The sequence below is a fragment of the Acanthochromis polyacanthus genome, chromosome 3 (genome assembly GCF_021347895.1).
Source record: "Acanthochromis polyacanthus isolate Apoly-LR-REF ecotype Palm Island chromosome 3, KAUST_Apoly_ChrSc, whole genome shotgun sequence".
NCBI classification, from domain to species: domain Eukaryota; kingdom Metazoa; phylum Chordata; class Actinopteri; family Pomacentridae; genus Acanthochromis; species Acanthochromis polyacanthus.
The window spans coordinates 34,857,771-34,880,090 of NC_067115.1; the positions used below are offsets into that span (position 1 = coordinate 34,857,771).

A 22,320-nucleotide genomic window follows, 5' to 3' on the forward strand; every position below is an offset into this window, starting at 1 on the left:
ACCTTTGTCTAAACCTCGCATTGCCTGACGTTACATCATCCTTGTGTCAGTTTTTAACACAGAAATGATGCAACCTATAAGTTCAACTCGTCTCCAGCAGGGCACCGTGCAGAAGCTGAATGTGAAGGACAAGCTTCCCATCAAATATGACCAACACAGTGATTAAACCTGTTAAGAGCATTGTGTTTAATACACAGTAGGCTTGTTTCACCAATACTGTTTGAAAATAATACAGAATTTAATGGCTGTATACATCAACACTGCATATTTTCAAATGGGTGATCATCTTGTTGAATTTGAAATCAGTAAAAATGATCAAATCAGATTCCTTTGCCCAAAAATATGAGACAGATTCTCTTAAAAGGTCTTAACAGGACCTACATCTTCTCAAGGGATAAAGATTCTAAAATAACTGCAGCAAAAAAAAATGTGATTTATCATCATCCGTCCTACATTATGTCCCTGTAATGAGATTTAACAGTTACTGGTGGTCTGGTTGTTTCTGATAAATTACAAAATTTGGTTAAAGTTATAAGAACAAATTGTCCACAATGCAGAGTCATAACTAAAAAACAGTGCCGCAAAAATCAAAAGTAAAGGACATTTGAGGCTTATTTCTCCAGCACTGCTTGAAAGTGGCTGGTTTAGAGCAGAAGTTGATGAATCATTTTGTCTTTACACATCAGAAAATACAGAACAGAGGTGTCAAACACATTGATGACTTTGCAAATGTAAAAATTACAGAGGTGACTTCATCTTTTTCTAAAACAGTTCCCACTTTAGTTTGTTAGGTGAGTCAATTCAGGTGGTCAGGATTACTACACAGACATAAATCTAGATCTTTAAAATACTATATCGTTCAGTTCCTGCGACTAAATGTTTTGCCTTTGTAGATACTCTGTGATCAGTAAGTTTTAATACCTAAATGATAAACTGAGGCATAATATTGTTGAAATTTTATTATTTATCTGAAGAAATGTCAGGTTTTTCATAATAGTAGTTATTAGAAGTACTGACCGTATTTTTTTTGTACTAAAACAAAGGGAAACATTTGGAGTTGTGGTTATTTATAGGTCATTATGCTCTGATTTTTCTGGTCTGGTGCACTTGAAATCAAACTGGGCCGTGTAACTAGAAAGAGTTTGACAACCCTGATATAAAAGATCGTCCACCAGAATTTCACGGAGCTCAAAGCGATCATCAAATCAATCGTTTTGTCTGACTAACACTCAAAAATCCAAATATTTTCAACCCTCAATGGCACAAGACAAAGAAAAGTATCAGGCTGCCGTATCTGAAACCATCATTTTTGAAAAATTCTAATGTTTTATCTATTATAAAGTCCAGGAATGTTGGATAGATGATATTTCTCCTTAATTGTCTGTCAGATAATCCCTATATAGTTCACAACTGATCCACAATTTTTAAACCTGCTTCATGTTTTATTGGAGAAGTAGCAATAGCTAGGATGTTTGCAACCGTTAAAATTGTTATTTGTGTCTCTATGCACTATACATATATTAATTTTACTTCTTACAAACACTGTATTATTTAAAGCTGAGGAAAAACAATCTGCTATTATTTCACAGTCAATTATTGCTCCAAACAAAAAAAAAAAAAAAAAGAGATAATAATCACACTCTTACAGACATTATCTAACAGGTTAGTTGAGAGATGAGTAGATGTGTAAATGCTACACAGGTTATTATTTTGCCCTTGACCTCTGTATTTGAGAAAGTATTAAAAACTTTGAAGTGTGTGAATGTTTTCATGGATTTAGTAAGTCGAAAACTGGAGACAGACACCGAGCAGCTTTAGAACAAACTAAGATATGACAGATAAATGCATCTCAAGCTTTGATAAACATTTCTACATGCTTTAGTGCCATGTTAGGAGGCGGGTTTACCTGGGAAGCTGGCAGTGAGGTGCTCCACCAGTGCCTCCTGGTTGACAGGCTTGTGGGCAGAGTTCATAGCAGAGATGGCCAAGCACAAGATCTCCCCCAGCGGGATGAACTGTGACTGGCTGATGGGTGACATACTGATCGGAGACACGTCACCTGCAGGAGGAAGAGGAGGAGGAGGAAGAGGCACAAGTGTTAGATCATGAATGAACAGCAGGCGCAGCGTGTGAAGCTATGATGTAATGGTCAAACAGCAGCACTGTGCACGCTGCCTGGAAGGACTCCACCCCTCCTCAGCCTCTCGCTCCTCCTGTTTCTCGTAGGTTAGCAAAGCTGCTGCAGCAACTGGAGTACGACATCACCTGAGTCTATGCAGCATGCTCGCCTCGTTCCTGTTTTGTCACAAACGCTCGCGCAATCCTGCGGTCGCGGAAAAAAAAAAATCAGCACATTTGAGATTTCACTAAGCATAACTGACTTTAGTAGCACACTGAGAGCTAGCACTCTGAAATTCTTGGCTCCCTTAAGCTGGCTTTGCTGTCAGCAGCAGCAGTAGTGAGTAGTGAGATCATCCCACAACCAGACGGCCTGGCTTCAAGCCCCTCTGAGAGCAAACATCTGTCCTGCTGAAAGGTTGTAAAGCATCACGCTGAATCCACCGCTGCAGCATCTGTGCAGCGGTGACCTCGTCCTCTGACCTAAATCTGGTGATCGATGGAGAATCACGCGACACCAGCGCACAAACCGAAGCATCAACACCTCTACCTGGCAAACGGCAGGTTCAGCGTCATCGATCACTGTTTGCAAAGTTCTCTTATCGTTTGCTGCTCGCCTGAGCTGAGACGTGCGCAGGGCTCTGCCTCCTCAGCACTCTCAGCTGAATGGTCAGTTAAGCAACACGATGACGTTATCTCTGCTTAGCATCACAGCCCCTGAAGCTTTATGTGGCCACACCGCCAGCTGTACTTGGATTCTAGTAGCAGGGAGAAAAGCCGGATCTGCTTGTGAATTGGCACAAAAGAAAATAATCTTGCCGTTTGCTTGAATAGTGCGTTACATTCTTCCAGAGAGTACAAATCTCCAAAGAATGTGAGGCTGTAGGTTGTACTGCTAGAAAGCAAGAAAGAGGACAAAGAGTTGGAATATAAAGGACTTGGAGGACATTATTTCATGACAGGAGAAGGCCCCAGCAAACACAAGAATACAAATGTGTCACATGCAACATACAAATGCTACACAACCAAGAAAGCATTAAAATAGTACAACACTGATCAGTAAACACATTCTTGTAATGCTTTGCCATTAGTTTTGGGAATATGGGTCAGGCAATATTAAGTAGGAAAACCACACAGTTTGGGATGAATTTCTAAAAAAAGTAGGTCTAATATAAGAGAAAGATTTAAATGATGCGAAATGTTCCTCACTGTTTTCGATTTGCTTCATTTGACACATGGAAAGGTGAGGAAAAGGGGGGAAACGCCTGCTGCTACATAACAACCCCCCCCAAAAAACACAGGCCCCTCTGAATCCAAACGTGTGTTTCCTGACTCTGAGCAGCCGTGCGTAATGAGGGCGGAGCTTCGGGTGGTGGGCGTGTCACACTCACCTGGCGCACGATAACTTGGCGGGGACGGAGAGAAATGAGGAGGAGGAGGAGGAGGAAGATGCTGCTGCTTCTGCACACGGATGTCTTTCTCGCTACGGGACAGATTGTGCTCCAGCGGCCGCTCGGCGAGCTCCGAGCTGGGCCAGGCCCGCCGCAGATTCCCGCTGCGGTTCTTCTTCATCGTGACCCCCTTTTTTCTTTTTTTTTTTTTAAACCAGGTGGCCTTCACACACACCTCCCGGGGGGCTTCTGGGATTAAAAAAAAAAAAAAAGTAGGGGAGAAGGGGGAGGAAGGGAGGAGGAGGGGAGGGGAAGGGGGGAAAGGAAGGAAGGGGGAGGTCGACCAACCTCAGGCTCAGTGCCTCCCCCGCATCAGTGAGAACGTCCCGCTAGAGCGATCACACACCAGACATGGCACGAACCAGTGTGCACCTTCACGCACATTCACGCGTCTCATTTACATCCGAGCTACAAACGACAAACGTGTCGGCGCTGTGGGCGGCTGTCACCGGCGGCTGGGCTCTCCACGGCTGATCTGGAGCGGCGGAGGTGCAGGTGACTGCGCGAGGCATCACCCTTTCATCGACATCAGCCACCATTTGTAGCATCCCCATTTGCATGCGTAGGGAGGCACATTACGTAGCCACTCTGATGTGGGAGGAGGGAGCCGGAGGGGGGAGGAGGTGGTGGTGGTGGTGGGGGGCAGGGGTAGAGATGAGGGAAATGGGGCATTGGAAAGCGAGGAGGGACGGTGGGGAGAGGTTTCAGCGGTGCTCTCGTTCCTTTTTTGGGAGGGAGGGTAGAAGGTGTCGAATGGAGGCAGGGAGGGGAAGGATGGATGGATGGAGAGGGATGGATGGATGGAGGGAGGAGAGGGAGGAGAGAGATGGATGGTCAAAAGATGCAAAAAGCTTGAAGAGGCCCAGTCCTCGACAATAGCTCAATTCACCACGGGAGTGCTCGGCCGCTCACCGTAAAACAAAAGAGGCCGCTCAGAGAAAAAACACAAGGAGTAAAAAGGAAGCCAGAAATAAGCGCTCCATTCAGCCCAGCGGGCTGTGAAACCTCCGTAGTATGCCGAGCACCGGAGACGCCACGTTCACCTCCATCTTTATCCGATCAGGCACGAGAAGACCCCATCGTCCTTTCGACAACAGCACGCCGGCGGAGGGTGGGGTGGCGGAAAAAATGGAGAGCATAGAAAGAGGATAAATAAGATCAATCAATTCAAGAGTAGATTTCCACCGTTTCCCGCAATCCAACGGAACCAGCTCCTGCGCTCGTCGCCGTAGCATCCATTCATTAACGGGGGGAGGGAGGGAGGAAGGGAGGGGGAGAGCGAGAGAGAGGAGGGAGCGAGCGAGCGAGAGAGAGAGAGAGAGAGAGAGAGAGAGAGAGAGAGAGAGAGAGGGTGGGAGGAGGGAGGGGGGACGCAAACTCCAGTCAACGGCAAATCTCTTTCAACGCTAATGCTGCAGCTGCTCCCAGCACCTCCAGGAAGGGTGTGTGAGTATGTGTGTGTGTGTGTGTGTGTAGGTGTGTGTGTGAGGGAGAGAGTGTGTATGCGCGCATCCGCCTGCTGCGCGCGATTCTGCGTGAGCATGCATGCGTCTGTGTCTGGGTGATTGAGGCTGAGGGGAGGATGAGGGAGGGAGGGAGGACGGACATGCATAAGGCAGAAAGGAGAGCAAATATCAACAGCTCAAAACACACACTAGAAAAAAATCATATATATATACTCAGATGATGTCCAGGAAAAGGCTTAATCTCCATCCTCACCCTCCTCCCTATGTGCTCTTGAAGGATGCCCCTAAAACCATCATCCTTCCTGTGAAGCCACCAACCAACCAACCAATGGGACTTTTTTGGGTTTTTATTTAAGGATTTTTGTGATCACCACCGGTTGATTCAAAGTACAGAATTGATGATAGCAATAATCCTAAATAAATAAATAAACCCTCCAAAGCATCACCTCAACCACGTCCAGAGTGCCTGCAGCTCCTCCTGCTGACTCACATGTGTGGAGTGTGAATGGACGGTCGGAGGGACGGAGCGAGGAGCAGCAAAGTGAGGAGGGCAGGACGGTGTCACAACCAATCTGCTCCAGTTCACTGATACCAAAAAGAAAGCAGGAGAGGGGAGGGACGGAGGGGTGAGGAGAAGGAGGAGGAGGAGGAGGGAGAGCGACACACCGTGCCAGCCATTTTATTTCTCAGTAGTGCTGCAACAGCCTTTGTTGCCATGACGACGCAAGCCGATGAGCTCATAGCTGTTGCCTCCGAAGTGCTGTTCCCTTAAAGAGCCAGTTGCTCAAAATAGAAAGCAGACAGAGAGCGGATAGATGAGGACCGATTGTCTGTTCTGTGGACGGGAGAGGCTCCTGAGCCGCTGCTGAAAAATTAATACACACTTTGGCACATGAAACTTGCCACTATGAGACGTAAAAAACACTGACCCGGAGAGAAAAAACAAAGCTTCAGTTCATGATCGTGGAATAAAATCTACACTACAGTGATTTGGTTTTTAGGATTCGTACGAGGTCACTCCTGGACCATATTGGTGTAAATGTTAGAGAATTATACTGGAAACAAAATCCCGATTATCCCAAAAATAATCAGAAAACAGCATCTGTGATAATCAATGAAGCTGTTACCCATCAGCATTCACTTGGATTTTAATGTCACATAAACAAAATATATGGATTTTGGACTCTTGGTTGCATAAAATTTGCAATTACATGACATCACATTGGGAATTACAGTATTTTTATATTATTATATGACATCTTAAAAGCAAAATTGTTTGATTCATGAAGAAAACAGGAGTCTGCAGCCATGCCAGCTGCTCTGTGAGGCTGCACTTGTTCACATAGGCCAATGTACTTAGATCTAATCAGTGGTGTAGTCCAGGGTATACGGCGGTATACGGCGTATACCCACTTATTTTTCAGTTAGCATTGCGTATACCCACTTCTAATGCTCCCTGGTGCGCATCATTCAGTAATATCTGTGTGCCAGGTAGCCCTCTTTTCCTTAAGGATGATGAAGCCATGAACAACCCTCCTCTGCCTGTAATTGGCTGGTACATGCTACCTTCACTGATTCGATTGGTTAACTTTAGGGATGAGCCAATCAGAGGCAGAGTAGGGCGGGTCATACAGAGGAATATTTTGCTAACACCTCTGTGGCACTCCAGTTGATTGACAGGTCTGCTTGAAAGATGCGCGGAAATGCGAAAAAGTCAGAATAAACACCTTTCAAGTGAGTGGTACGTATCGAGCGAACCTACTTTCATGGACGATATAATTCTCAGGTAAGTTTTAAGGTGGTTTCCAAATGAATCATTGTTTTAAACTACTGGCAACATGACTGCACATTTCAAGGAGAGGATATTTTGTCACCAGTGGTTAAAGCTGCAGTCAATTCCAGCCATTTTCAGTACAAAAAAAAAAAAAAAAAAAATCGCTAATATTCTATTTGTAAATAAAAATATGACGAGAAATACAGGGAATATTGGACACGCATCGCGAGGTGCATTTCCTCGAAAACGACCTATTCGTGGATCATATACCGTCTTCAAGACATGTTTTGGACAAAATAGTTTACTGGATTGTTTCGTCTCGATGTCCAAGGTTGGATTATGGCTGTTTTTTGTGGAATATTTTCATCTGTGTGTAATAATGAACCCGGAAATGTGAGTCGCGCTGTGTACGTTGAAGCCGTGTATAGAGAACGGATGGATGGATATTCGTTTTTTGTCGGACAAATGTGTTTATATTACCCGCTGTGGTAATCACATCTGAAAGTGGTTTATACCGGCGGATTCATGAGAATCTAAGCTTTCCATCGGCGTGTAGTGTTTGTATAATCGCGTTTGCAGTTTCAGACATTTAGCAAATTGCTTATGCAGATCTCAAAGTGTACCGCGGGCGGGACACTGAAGCGCAACTGAAGCGCAACGGGTTAAACCGAGTGTCGGGCCGAGTCTGACTAACGTTTTGAAAGGCTAACGTTATTCTAACATAACTCTGAAGCTAGCTACATTGGGATAATGTGGGAAAACCTCTAGGCTGGTAGTTGATTTTAAAGTAAGTAAAAACACAAGAATGGGGACAGGTAGTTTAAGATTCGACCTAAAACAATATTGAAGTTTTATTCATGATGAAATATGAACAAGGATGCACTGTCAACTTCATATTTGAAGTATTTTATTTAAATAAAAGTTCAAAAGTAACTGAAACACCATGTTTGCCTCATGCTAAATGCATGTTACATTAATCCAGTTTGCTTGTGTGACCAGTAATAACTACAAACTGCTCCTAATCAAGTCATGATAATTTTATAATAGTGGGCAAGTAGAAATGACTGAATAAATTGAACAGAGTAGTCTTCTATGTCACTGTTTCTAAAACAGGGCGTTTTTCTGGACTAATTTAAAAAAAAAAGGTGAAAATTAAGAGTATACCCACTTCTCCAGGGACCACTACATCACTGGATCTAATGTAACATTAGCATACTAGCATCTCCACAGTAGCAGTTCTAACATGCTAAGCACATACAATAATTACACGCAGCAGAATTATGGGGCAATCGGTGTTGGTTTGTCTGTCTATTAGAAACATTACTCAAAAACAGACCAACGGATTTAGATGAAACTTTCAGGGAAGGTCAGAAATGACACAAGGACCAACTGATTAGATTTTGACAGTGATGTGGCTTATAGTCTGGATCCATAGATTTGTTAAAGATTTCTGTATCATTGGAAGTTAGTGGCACGGTGTCACTGTAACCATGACAACAAGTGAACACTACGTCAGCTGCCTGCTGATGATCATATGATTGTGATCCTACAATAAACTGACCGCTGTGGACCATGAATTTTTAAAAGATTTCATCTGCTGGAAATCATACAATGACTGAGCAGCCTTGGTGGAGTACAGCCCTCTCTGAGTGCTTTTCTTGTTTCTAAATTCATCATCTTGGTTTAACATGCTAAAAAGGCCTGGAGGAAAATCTACGACTTGCGACAACACTGTGCAATCCAAACAAACTGAAGTCTTAGCCATATATTATTGAGATATATTACAGTTCCTATGTTTTTCTGCTTGAAACATGGCTCACATTAACCCAAAACATTAGCTAGCTCTGTCCACTGAATAAAGAAATTAAATAAATGATTTCAAACTTGCTCTTGTTGAATGTGTGCCACATAAAAACCCAACCATTTAAGCAGAGTACTGATTTAAATATGACATTACAACACAAAGCAGATATTAAAACTGCACTGTGTTTCCATTACCTGAGAATACTAGTGTAGCAACATCCTGCTGTCCTCAGAACAGTTAAAATGTCCCAGAGGAAAATTTTACTGCTCAAAGTTTGCTCTTCTATAGCTTGGGAGACAAAATTGTGTTTCTCATTTTAGCTTCAATTTTGTCTGATATGATTCTCATATTTGACTCCTAAAATTTACGAGGAGATATATTTCAAAAAGGAGGAGAATGATTAGAAACAGGAAATTTAAAGGAGACAAATACCAAATTCGTCTAATAGTTCCATTTTCCTCAATTCATTCACATGTATATGTGAGCTGTAACTGTATATGAGCTTTATTTTATACAAATATAATACAAGCACTGCACTGATTTATACTGAGAGGTCTTCTTTAAATTTTATTTTACATATATATATATATATATATATATATATATACACATACATATACAGTGCCTTGTGAAAGTATTCGGCCCCCTTGAACTTTTCAACCTTTCGCCACATTTCAGGCTTCAAACATAAAGATATAAAATTTTAATTTTTTGTCAAGAATCAACAACAGGTGGGACACAATCGTGAAGTGGAACGAAATTTATTGGATATGTTAAACTTTTTTAACAAATAAAAACCTGAAAAGTGGGGCGTGCAATATTATTCGGTCCCCTTGCATTAATACTTTGTAGCGCCACCTTTTGCTGCAATTACAGCTGCAAGTCGCTTGGGGTATGTCTCTATCAGTTTTGCACATCCAGAGACTGAAATTCTTGTCCATTCTTCCTTGCAAAACAGCTCGAGCTCAGTGAGGTTGGATGGAGAGCGTTTGTGAACAGCAGTCTTCAGCTCTGCCCACAGATTCTCCATTGGATTCAGGTCTGGACTTTGACTTGGCCATTCTAACACCTGGATACGTTTATTTGTGAACCATTCCATTGTAGATTTGGCTTTATGTTTTGGATCATTGTCCTGTTGGAAGATAAATCTCCGTCCCAGTCTCAGATCTTTTGCAGACTCCAACAGGTTTTCTTCCAGAATGCTCCTGTATGTGGCTCCATTCATCTTCCCATCAATTTTAACCATCTTCTCTGTCCCTGCTGAAGAAAAGCAGGCCCAAACCATGAGGCTGCCACCACCATGTTTGACAGTGGGGATGGTGTGTTCAGGGTGATGAGCTGTGTTGCTTTTACGCCAAACATATCGTTTTGTATTGTGGCCAAAAAGTTCGATTTTGGTTTCATCTGACCAGAGCACCTTCTTCCACATGTTTGGTGTGTCTCCCAGGTGGCTTGTGGCAAACTTCAAACGAGACTTTTTATGGATATCTTTGAGAAATGGCTTTCTTCTTGCCACTCTTCCATAAAGGCCAGATTTGTGCAGTGTACGACTGATTGTTGTCCTATGGACAGACTCTCCCACCTCAGCTGTAGATCTCTGCAGTTCATCCAGAGTGATCATGGGCCTCTTGGCTGCATCTCTGATCAGTCTTCTCCTTGTTCTGGTCCGGTACTCCTTGAACTTGAAAGATCAAAGGCACATTTTGTTGATGTCACACCAGAGTTTACTAATATAGGTGAAAAATTCTGGTCTGGTACTCCGGCCGGGTCTTGGTAGATTTGCAGTGGTCTGATACTCATTCCATTTCAATATGATTGCTTGCACAGTGCTCCTTGAGATGTTTAAAGCTTGGGAAATCTTTTTGTATCCAAATCCGGCTTTAAACTTCTCCACAACAGTATCTCAGACCTGCCTGGTGTGTTCCTTGGTCTTCATGATGCTCTCTGCACTTTAAACAGAACCCTGAGACTATCACAGAGCAGGTGCATTTATACGGAGACTTGATTACACACAGGTGGATTCTATTTATCATCATCAGTCATTTAGGACAACATTGGATCATTCAGAGATCCTCACTGAACTTCTGGAGTGAGTTTGCTGCACTGAAAGTAAAGGGGCCGAATAATAATGCACACCCCACTTTTCAGTTTTTTATTTGTTAAAAAAGTATAAAATATCCAATAAATTTCATTCCACTTCACGATTGTGTCCCAATTGTTGTTGATTCTTGACAAAAAATTAAAATTTTATATCTTTATGTTTGAAGCCTGAAATGTGGCGAAAGGTTGAAAAGTTCAAGGGGGCCGAATACTTTCGCAAGGCACCGTATATATATGTGTGTGTGTGTGTGTATGTGTGTGTGTATTTATCAACACGATTAGCTAACACAAAGTACCATTAGAACACAGGCGTGATGGTTGCTGGAAAAAGAAATGTATATATTCAGTTTCTCGATGTGCAAAACTGATAGACATACCCCAAGCGACTTGCAGCTGTAATTGCAGCAAAAGGTGGCACTACAAAGTATTAATGCAAGGGGGCCGAATAATATTGCACCCCTCCACTTTTCAGGTTTTTATTTGTTAAAATAGTTTAAAATATCCAATAAATTTCATTCCACTTCACGATTGTGTCCCAATTGTTGTTGATTCTTGACAAAAAATTAAAATTTTATATCTTTATGTTTGAAGCCTGAAATGTGGTGAAAGGTTGAAAAGTTCAAGGGGGCCGAATACTTTCACAAGGCACTGTATATATATATATATATATATATATATATATATCTATGTACATACATACAAGCATATATATGACAAAATATTAAGAAAACCTCTGAAGAAGACTGGTCAGTGTAATTCAGTCCTCGCCTAGCTGCGCTAGACCCAGGTCTGAAGAATCAAGGGTCTAGGAACTCTCGACAGGGAGGGAGGCGGGCTAAAAGGTTGTCTTTCAAATCACTCTGCAGCAATTGGGTAGGTATACAACCAGTCAGCGTAACGAATAGGCTGACGTAGTTCCTAGAGCGCCGGAAATCAGAGGATGCGGTAGTTCGGTGAAGCTTTATTTATACAGTCAATGGGTGAAGCTCAAGTATATTACAGACATGTTAATAGAAAGATTATTCAGAGTCGGTGCTAATGGAGCTCAACAACTGTTGTCGTTTTTGTTGCCCGACCCTGACAGAGAATTAAATTCGTTGCCGTGGGTTGTCTAGCGCGGCTAGGCTAGTTGTTTCCGGTTGTTTCTGTCAGAATCGTCGCGCCTCTGTCGTCACTTAGTCACGCCCACCTTCTGACTCTACACTTCATGGTGATTCGTCGGCCAGTTTTAGGAGCATCCAACCTCGAGGCTTACCGAGGGTAACTAGACCCACCCTGGCAGAGAATTAAATTCGTTGCCATGGGTTGTCTAGCGCGGCTAGGCTAGTTCAGTCCAGTAGTTGTTTTATATTAGTCTAAAATAAAGCTCATGTGCAGCTGACATATAATTCAGTTGAGGAAAAAAATGGAGCCAATAGTCAAATATTCTCCTTTTAATCTCAGGTATGGCTACTGTTGCTAATTGTTCTCCTCATTTCTCACCTATATCTCCTGTGAATATTAGGAGAAAAACATAAGAATCATATCAGACAAAATCCAAACTTAAACGACAATCACAATTTTGTCTTCCAAGCTATAGAGAAGCAAACTTTGAGCTGTAAGATTTTCCTCTGGGGTTGTTCGAGCTACCAGACAGCAAACATCAGATCTGTGGCCTGTTTCATCCGACTTCCTTCCAAACAGGAACATTTCTGCCGGTGCTCTGCCCTCCAGTGGAACATTCACGACAACACAGGAGCCGTACTCCGAGCCAGACGCTGCATTAAGAGGCCAACCAGCCGACATAACACATCCTGATCTGACATTAAGATATATGGAAAAAATCTGTCGGCTGCGTCAAACATTTCCCTCTATTCTCCGCTGAGACCCTCCCTTTCCTTCCAGTGGAGATCCGTGCTACAGCAGTGGAGGAGAGTTTTCCTGAACAAACGCTGCACTTTTCCTTCCTAAAGAGCACACACTCCGCCCAGTCCATTGTTTACGGGCTGCTAACGGATACAGCCCCTCCGTTAATCAGATTGAATTGTCTATTAAAAAACACTTTGTTTCCACACAGCTGAAAATCCACAAGTTTTGTCAAAATGCAATAATCCGGTTTCTATTTTGGATCAAACAGGCATTTTGGTGGGTAATCTGGACTGTGGGAAACTGCAGCTTTTTTTTTTTTATAAGTGAACTCACTTTATTCTAAATAAAACCAACATGACTCTGCGTATTTCTAGTTTAAGAAACAGTATGAACCTATCTGTGCTACCCTGCAGCCTCCTTTATGTGAATACTTTTCTCCAAGTGTATTTATTTGTCCAAAATATTGTTGATAACAGATCATTGTGTGCACACATATTATGCCTAACACCGACCTTCTACACACATAGTTAATGAATAGCTGATGGTGAAAATGTGAACTTTGTTTGAACTCGTCCTCCAAACTAACATCTTGACGCCACAACAGGGAAAATGAGTAACAAACTCACAAATCACGCTTGGAAAAAAAAAAAAAAAATCAATATTGCACTGGTTTTTATCTTTATATTGTCATCATCAGAATTACTGCAGGACATTTTTAAAGCAGATTTTAAGATATCAGGGAATTCTTGCTGCTTTCTTATCAAAAATGAGCTGACTGAGCCAATTTGAATTCCAGAAATAGTTTGAAGCCGTTTCAGACAATCTCCAAGAGGTGAAATAGTTAAAATGTAACTGTTAATTGAATTCACATGGCCTTGTTATTAAACTAAAGATTGATTGAGCTGCAGAGTAATACGGCGGCCACAAATGTGAGCGCAAAAAGAAACGCAACTCTCAAAATCCTTCCACTCCTGAGTTGATTTCTTAGTTAAAATCAGTTCTAGATTGTGGTTACAGATAAAAAATTCTGTTCATCGGTATCTCATTTGTATCTGGACTAACGTCCAGATATAAAATCTGTTGGTTTAGGCTGTATGGAGTCTGGTGAGTTATTAGCTATAAGACAAACATTCCAGAGCTTATCGGTGTTTGCGTCAGTGGTGTCAATGAAGCTGACACAATCACAATGTAACTGCAGCAGAGGCACTGCAGCCTCACATCCATATATCTGACGTCTAGCAAACACACCATAAAAATCCAAAGAGACAGAACGTTCCATACAATAAAACTTAAATCTCAATCAGAACAGTGAAGAGTTTGCTTGGTGCTGTGCATTTGCAAAACACTCATTAGCCACAACATGAAACCAAAGACAGAAATGTCTAGTTTCACAGTGTTCTTCTGGGAAACCTTGGCATTCTTGTGAATGTTACTGTGACACCAACTAAACATTCTTCCAGACAAAACACACTCCCCATGGAAGCAGCACTTCCTAATGCCATCAGAATTGAAAATGTGCACCACAAAAACTGCTCAGGAACAACAAGAGGAACATGACAAAGAGTCAAAAAACCGCTGTCCTGTCCTCCAAACTTCTCAGACCCCAATCAAGCAGCTGCAGGAAGTTCACCGTGCAACCCAGGAATGAAGAGCAAGAAGAAGTGGAAGAAGGGAAAAGACAGAGACGTTCGAGGAGCAAGCAGAGTGTGGGACGTTTCAACACAGTCAGCCACAGACTAAAAAACACAGAAGATAAAAACTGTTTTGAAATCTGTGAGACTTTACAGACGTTTCCTGAGATGAATTAAACAAGCAGACGTCAGGAGAGATGTTTCCTTAGATAGAACAGACAGAAATGAATCAGATTCTGTTCTCTCTCAGAAACTGTCCATTTTAAAGTTTACTTTGCTGTAAGTAGAAATTCTACACGTTTAAACAAATGAATTTATTTCCCCTAGAAATTAAGAAACATAAAATGATGACAGAAAGACACAAAACCACCATAAAGAGATGCAAAATGACACAAAGAAATGAAAATTACTAAGAATGGAAACAACATGGCTACAAAGAGACACAAACAAACCCAAAATGTACCACAAAAAGACAGAAAGGATCCAATGGCAACATCCCACACACCACAACACACCCATAGAAGTCTCATCTCTATGCCCTGATGAGTCAGAACTATTTGGTGACACAGTAAGAAGCAGGTGGTGTAAATGGTGTAGATGGTTGGTGTTTACATGCAGTACGAGACAAATATAAAGTGACTAAATCCGTCAAATTTCTCTGAAGCAAAAATTATTTGCAGCTGCGAAAAATAATAGTAATTAACGTTTATTTTTGTAGCACCTTTTACAGCACAAAGCCCCAAAGTTCTTAACAGAGAAAATCAACATAAGCCTTTAACATCAAGAAAAGGTGAAATAAGAAACAAAACAACAGCAGATCCACAGAATAAACAGATAAATAGTCAGATTAAAAGTAGTACGAACATACAGATTAAAAACATAAATCATAGTAGATGGGACAAAGGAAAGTTTAAAGTCTTCAGCTCCTTTTTAAAATCATCAACTGAGACTGCATGACGACGGTCCATAGGTGCTGTTCCAGAGGCGCGACCACTCACTCCATCACCTTTAGCTTTTATTTTAGTGAGGGCACAACCAGTAAGATCTGTTCTGAGTATCTAAGTGAAATGTAAGCAGGAGCCTGACTGTTTACAGCTCTGTATGTGAAAACAAGAATCTCAGAACAAATCCTAAAATTAACTGGGAGCCAATTTAGAGATTATAAAGTGGGTGTGATGTGTGACGTCTTGCTGGACCTCGTTAGCAGATTTGCAGCAGCGCTCTGAACTAACTGTAGATGGTCTAAAGATGAACTGTTGCAGCAGGTGAAGAGGGAGCTGCAGCAGTCTAAACAGGATGAGATAAATACAAGAATTATCTAGTGAAGGCTGGGATGCAACGGATCTGAATCTGGTAATGTTTCTAAACAATGAAAGAAACAAGTGCAGACTACTGACTTGATGTTTTCAAAGTGGATTAACTGATCAAACGTGACACCAAGGTTTGTAAGACAGGAAAAAGACAAGGACCACAAGCATTCAGCCACCTTAGAGGCTAAGGTACACTATACTGACAAAAATATTGGGACACCCCTCCAAATGACTGAATTCAGATGTTCCACTCCCTTCCATGGCCACAGGTGTATATAATCAAGCACCTAGACATGCAGACTGCTTTTACAAACATTTGTGAAAGACTGGGACACTCTCAGGAACTCAGTGAATTCAAGTGTGGTACTGTGATAGGTAGCCACCTGTGCAACAAGTCCATTGGTGAAAGTTCCTAGACATTAACCCCTTAACGCCTAATGTCGCAAATTTACAACACACCACTTTCACTCAGACTACAGCCGAGATAACATATCCATTCCCCCAATGCCACCTTTTGCATATTCAATACATATCTTGGAACCTTTTGCAAGCACTGGTTTCTCACAGGGGCTGCACAGCGGAGTAGTGGTTAGCACTTTCGCCTTGCAGCAAGAAGATCCCGGTTCGAATCCCGGGGTGGGCCTGGGATCTTTCTGCATGGAGTTTGCATGTTCTCCCTGTGCATGCGTGGGTTTTCTCCGGGTACTCCGGCTTCTTCCCACAGTCCAAAAATATGCTGAGGTTAATTGATTATTCTAAATTGCATGTAGGTGTGAATGTGAGTGTGATTGTTTGTCTGTATATGTAGCCCTGTGACAGACTGGCGACCTGTCCAGGGTGTCCCAGCTCAAGTCAGCTGGGATGGACTCCAGCACCCCCCACGGCCCTAATGAGGGTATAGAGGATGGATGGATGGATGGTTTCTCATAGGACTGGTCGGAGTGGGACCTAATTATTATATCTGTCATCATTATTATTATTATTATATATCTGTTCTATGTGTAATAGACAAATTAACAATCTCTTATTTAAGCATCTGCTAGAAAGCAAAAACACATAAAAGCTTTTTTTAAAATTTAACTGTAAATAAATTCAGGCGTCAAGAGGTTAAATATAGCACGGCCAACCGTTTGAGGGATTATAGCAAAGTGGAAGCAACTGGGAACAACAGCAACTCAGCCAGGAAGCGGTAGGCCATGTAAAATCACAGGGCGGGGTCAGCAGATGCTGAGGTGCACAGTGCACAGAAATTACCAACTTTCTGCAGCGCCAGTAGCTACAGACCTTCAAACTTCAGATTAGCTCTAGAACACCGTAGAGACCGTCATAGAATGGTTTCCATGAGTGTAAAGCAGTCGCCACTGGACTCTGGAGCAGTAAGACATGTTTTCTGGCATGACCAATCAAGCTTCTCGGTCTGGCAATCCGATGTACCAATCTGGGTTTGCTGGTTGCCAGGGCAACGATACTTGCTTGACTGAGTGTAAAGTTTGGTAGAGGGGGATTATGGTGAGGGGTTGTTTTTCAGGGGGTGAGAATTTAGTTTCAGTGAAAGGAACTCTTAATACTTCAACATACCGAGACATTTTGGACAATTTCATGCTCTCAACTTTGTCGGAGCACTTTGCAGATGGTCCCTCCCTGTTACAACATGACTGACACCAGTGCACAAAGCAGGTCCATAAAGATGCGGATGAGCCAGTTTGGTGAGGAGGAACTTGACAGAATCCTGACCTCAACCTGACAGAACACTTTTGGGATGAATGAGAGGAGACTGAAAGCCAGGCCTTCTCATCCAACATCTTCTGGAAGAATGGTCAAAAAATCTCATAAACACACCCCTAAACCTTGTACAAAGCATTCCCAGAAGAGTTGAGGCTGTTATAGCTGCAAAGGGTGAGCCAGCTCCATATTAAACCAGATGGATTAGGAAAGGGATGTCACTAAAATTCATGTGCGAGTAAAGGCAGACGTCCCAATACTTTTGGCAATATAATGTATCTGAAATGATTTAGCATTAACTTCTCAGTTGGTGGCCTAAACAGCAGCCATACTCACTAAACGACCATTTATTTTTTAAACCAGCAGCCTAACACATCGTAAAAGCAACGCTGACAAAGAATGTCTGTGCAAAGCTGTTTGGCCAAACATGCTACTGTGCAAACTATTTGCACATGGCTCAACATTAGCATTTATTTAGAGTCTCTTTCTATCTTTGATTCATTCATATCAGCTTGCTAAATTATCTGCTAAATGCCGCGCTATGATCAGCCATTGAGCACTAACCATGTCTGTCTATTGTGTGCTGGTTTACGGGCAGCGTACGGTGGATTTATGTCTGTCTTCCAAAACAAGCTGCTGGAAATGACTCCAATGAGAAAAAGAACAGAAAGATGCTAAGCTGCTCTATGAAGCTAAAGCTGCCTGCAGAGTCGGGTAAAAGTCCTCTGGAGCGAAAATACTGATTCAGATTAAGGCATTTTGCTGTGCATCAATAGCACCTTTTTCCTAGATGCATTAGTTGCTTTCATGATGTCAATGGATGGCACACTTCCACTGCTTTTACATTTATTGCTTTGAATTGCAGGAGAAATGCTCTTAATAGAAAGAAGTGACATTAATCTCGTCTTTAAACACTGTGTCATGTAATCAATACATCAAAACAGGCTAAATTTAAAGTTTTATGAAATCATCACCCGCCCCTCTAGATCTGGAACTGTGTCCAACTCGTCTACTGCAGTTCGATGCTGCTCAGTGATGGAACATAAAACCAAACACACATAAATAAGATCATCTGTGACATGTTGCATGCCTCTCTCTCATTTGCACACAATCGCACACACAACAACACACAGTGCGTTGCTGCAGCGGTTCGACTCGCTGACAATACCTTGAGTCGTCCAAACCTGTCTCAGCACATGCATGAGTTATGGACTTGTCAGAAGAAGAGGAGTATGAGTGTGGGAATGTGGAACTGGAGTAGAAATAAGCCCCAGTCCTGACTCTTCTATCTGAATGAGCAACCCTGCCTGACACGAAGCTGCAGAGGTTATAAGGCGGAATGATGCCGAAACTCCCTTTTCACTCAGGCTAGCTTCGACTGGTTTCATGCCACCTGCCAGCAGAGATCTTAGCCTGACTCACCCCTCTTCAATCTACAGTATCGCAGAAAAACCTCAGGGGAAAGCGTTTCACCTCACAACTTTAGACAAGGAGGGTCATGTAGGGTTCAATCCCAATCAAAGGGATTCGGCAGCTATTAAAATGGTGAAGAAATCAACATAGAAAGAGTTCCAACCGACAAGGGCAGTGCGATAAAGTCAAAAGCAAGTTTCGTCAGTGGACATATAAGGCCTTCCCCTGTTAAAAAACAAGATATTTACCTTGTTAGCATGTTCATGTGGTTTAAAATGCTGGAAGATATGAGTGAAATAAGCTTATCTGAGTATTTCCACCTTAAAACTGCAGAATGCTGATGACAGCCACAACAAAAACACAGATTCAGAGTTGCAGGGATTCACACATGTCCGTTTGTGCAGCGGGGCTTTCCACATTATGATTTATCTTCACAACCGACTTCCGATTCAATTGTGTGGTTAAATTCCTCCAATTACAAGTTGGCATTGTGCAGCACAGAGCAGTTTTACAGTGTTTGAGCAGTGGTGTGCTCCAGCTGCAGCGACGGGATTACTTTCGTTATAAAAAAAAACTTCTAAATGTGTAAATTTGATAGAATGAGAGGAGTTTTTAGGAAGCTATCAATCAAGGGAGTGGCTTTAATGGCAACATTCGGGTTTCAGTGAGACTGTTTGTGTGTTGATGAGGTCTGTGTCATGCTGAGTCAATAAAAACCTCACCAAGAACCTGAGAAATGTGGATATAGAAGCCATCAGCTCTGTTGATGCGTTTTACGCAACTCTGGATAAATCTTTAACAAAATTCCTAATAAAAAGAATATTCCTGAACTTCAGAGGGTCAAAATTTAAAAACGCAATTTTGATTTAAAGCCTAAAATCAAGTATTTGAAAGTAAAGTCACCAAGTTCAAGACCAAGTCTGAACTGTACCTCCAAAGAGCTTATTTTGGGAAGGTGTCTGCAACATTACAAACGTATTAATGGCAGCCACCAGTTATTAAGGCTTTTCCCTGCAGATAATATAAGCAGGAGACCTCATTGAGACTATTTGATTAATTTTTAACCTTCTCTTAACACTTCGTTTTACTTTTTCCTTGTTTTTTCCTTATTTTGGTCACATTCCCCACACAGAGAGATACACCGCTGTCTCCAAACAGGAATATTTCCACTTTGTTTTCAGTGTTTTGTGTCCACAACCCAAACAGCTTCCCTCCTATCTATGTGGAATGAAAATCCCCCTCAGAGAACTCCCCCGCTGCCTGTGCTGCTCTAAACGCTGCTTTGTGCCTGTTGTTCACACTTGTCTGAAAGATTTACGCACCTATGCATTTGATGTCGAAGCCCCGCGGTGGCTTCAGGGTCCGCCTGGTCCATCCGTTCCTGAGCACCTGAAGATGAACCTCCTTCCCTTGGATCAGCAGCACTTGCTCGTCTATCCAGCCCAGGAAGAAGACCTCGGACAGCGCGTGTGTCAGCGCCTTGTTCCAGAAATGCAGCATGTTGACGGCTTTGAAATTGGCGAACACCTCGTAGCCGGACTGATGCTGGAACTTCACCGGTGGCTGTGATGATGATGATGGTGGTGCTGAGTCCTCTTCATCCTGCCTGCAAACCCGGGACAGCACCAGAGCCAGAGAGTGCGGGGCAATCTGCAGGTACTTCTCCATTCTCGCCTGAGCCAAACTACATTTTCTCAGCCGCAGCGCGTTGTTCGATCCTCAGAGCTGCGTCCGAACTCCGTGGAGTGGAGCTCGGTGCGCACTTCCACGGCGCGCGCCACCATGTTGTAAATGTGAGCCACAGGTGCTCCATGGAAAAGCACGGATACCAGCAACCCGATCCTCCGTCCACAGCAGTCAGCTCTCCTCCGTCCAACTGTCACACAGCATTAGGGCCTATTTTCAGCCACTAAAGAGGCGAGGTGCGTTCATGCGCTCCTCGTAAACTCCTCCTCTCTCCACGTTGCACAGCCCAAGTCTGGGTGTTTGGTGGAAGTTGTGTTCACCAATCTGATAATTGTTACCTATAAGTACAGACAGTTTAATACATGACTCAAGACGCCAAACAAGTTTAGTCTCGACACTAATGTGAATAATTAAAGCCCAGAATAACATGAACACCTGTTTGGAGCAAAGCAAAACCTACTTTATGTCAAGGAAAGGGACACTAAGACTCCAGTCTAACACAAACATGACAAAACACATAAAACATACTACAAGAATATGTAAAAATATTAACACCCCTATAAAAGCTCATATAAAACAATTTACACAGTGTCAGGAACATACAACCTGTAGTAAAGATAGGGCTTTGAACTACAGGATAATCTTTTCTTTCTTAATTTTTTAAAATAATGATGTCAGTCAAAGGGATCTTTAACTTATTTTGTGTATTGTGCTCTTTTTGGAATATGAATCAAGCTCAAAATACAATTTAGAGGAGGTGGAAAGAAAGTGATCAGAAAAATTAATTTATATTATTAAGATTTCAGTAAAGATTTTTCAAATACAGTGGGTACAGAAAGTATTCAGACCCCTTGAAATTTTTCACTCTGTGTCATTGCAGCCATTTGCCAAAATAAGAAAAGTTCATTTTATTTCTCATTAATGTACACTCAGCACCCCATCTTGACAGAAAAAACAAATGTAGAAATTTTAATGCAAATTTATTAAAAAAGAAAAACTGAAATATCACATGGTCAGAAGTATTCAGACCCTGTGCTCAGTATTGAGTAGAAGCACCCTTTTCAGCTAGTACAGCCAAGAGTCTTCTTTGGAATGATGCAACAAGTGTTTCACACCTGGATTTGGGGATCCTCTGCCATTCTTCCTTGCAGATCCTCTCCAGTTCTGTCAGGTTGGATGGTGAACGTTGGTGGACAGCCATTTTGAGGTCTCTCCAGAGATGCTCAATTGGGTTTAGGTCAGAGCTCTGGCTGGGCCACTTAAGAACGGTCAGAGTTGTTCTGAGGCAACTCCTTTGTTATTTTAGCTGTGTGCTTAGGGTCATTGTCCTGTTGAAAGGTGAACCTTCGGCCCAGTCTGAGGTCCTGAGCACCATGGAAGAGGTTTTCCTCCAGGATATCTCTGTACTTGGCCGCATTCATCCTTCCTTCAATTGCAACCAGTCGTCCTGTCCCTGCAGCTGAAAAACACCCCCACAACATGATGCTCCCACCACCATGTTTCACTGTAGGGATTGTATTGGGCAGGTGATGAGCAGTGCCTGGTTTTCTCCACACATACCGCTTAGAATTAACACCAAAAAGTTCAATCTTGGTCTCATCAGACCAGAGAATCTTATTTCTCATAGTCTGGCAGTCCTTCATGTGTTTTTTTGCCAAACTCTATGCGGGCTTTCATGTGTCTTGCACTGAGGAGAGGCTTCCGTCGGGGCACTCTGACATAAAGCCCCGACTGGTGGAGGGCTGCAGTGATAGTTGACTTTGTGGAACTTTCTCCTATCTCCCGACTGCATCTCTGGAGCTCAGCCACAGTGATCTTTGGGTTCTTCTTTACCTCTCTCACCAAGGCTCGTCTCCCACCATTGCTCAGTTTGGCTGGACGGCCAGGTCTAGGAAGAGTTGTGGTTGTCCCAAACTTCTTCCATTTGAGGATTATGGAGGCCACTGTGCTCTTAGGAACCTTGAGTCCTGCAGAAATTCTTTTGTAACCTTGACCAG

At 42.5% G+C, this 22,320-nt stretch overlaps 1 protein-coding gene across 2 annotated transcripts in view; it reads right to left on the reverse strand.

The window, feature by feature from the left end:
- The window catches only part of stox2a (storkhead box 2a), a 28,698-nt gene extending 8,215 nt beyond the window's left edge, over positions 1 to 20,483 (reverse strand). Inside the window, exons 1-2 of one of the 2 annotated variants that reach the window (XM_022205773.2) lie at positions 19,960 to 20,483; positions 1,907 to 2,059 (exon numbers count right to left, since the gene is read on the reverse strand). In XM_022205773.2, coding sequence (XP_022061465.2) covers positions 1,907 to 2,059; positions 19,960 to 20,305 — 499 coding nt within the window. In that variant the 5' untranslated portion in view covers positions 20,306 to 20,483. Of the gene's footprint in view, positions 1 to 1,906; positions 2,060 to 3,509; positions 5,042 to 19,959 lie in introns of those variants that run through there. The other variant, XM_022205774.2, reaches the window with a different exon arrangement.
- Between the last annotated feature and the right edge of the window lie 1,837 nt (positions 20,484 to 22,320).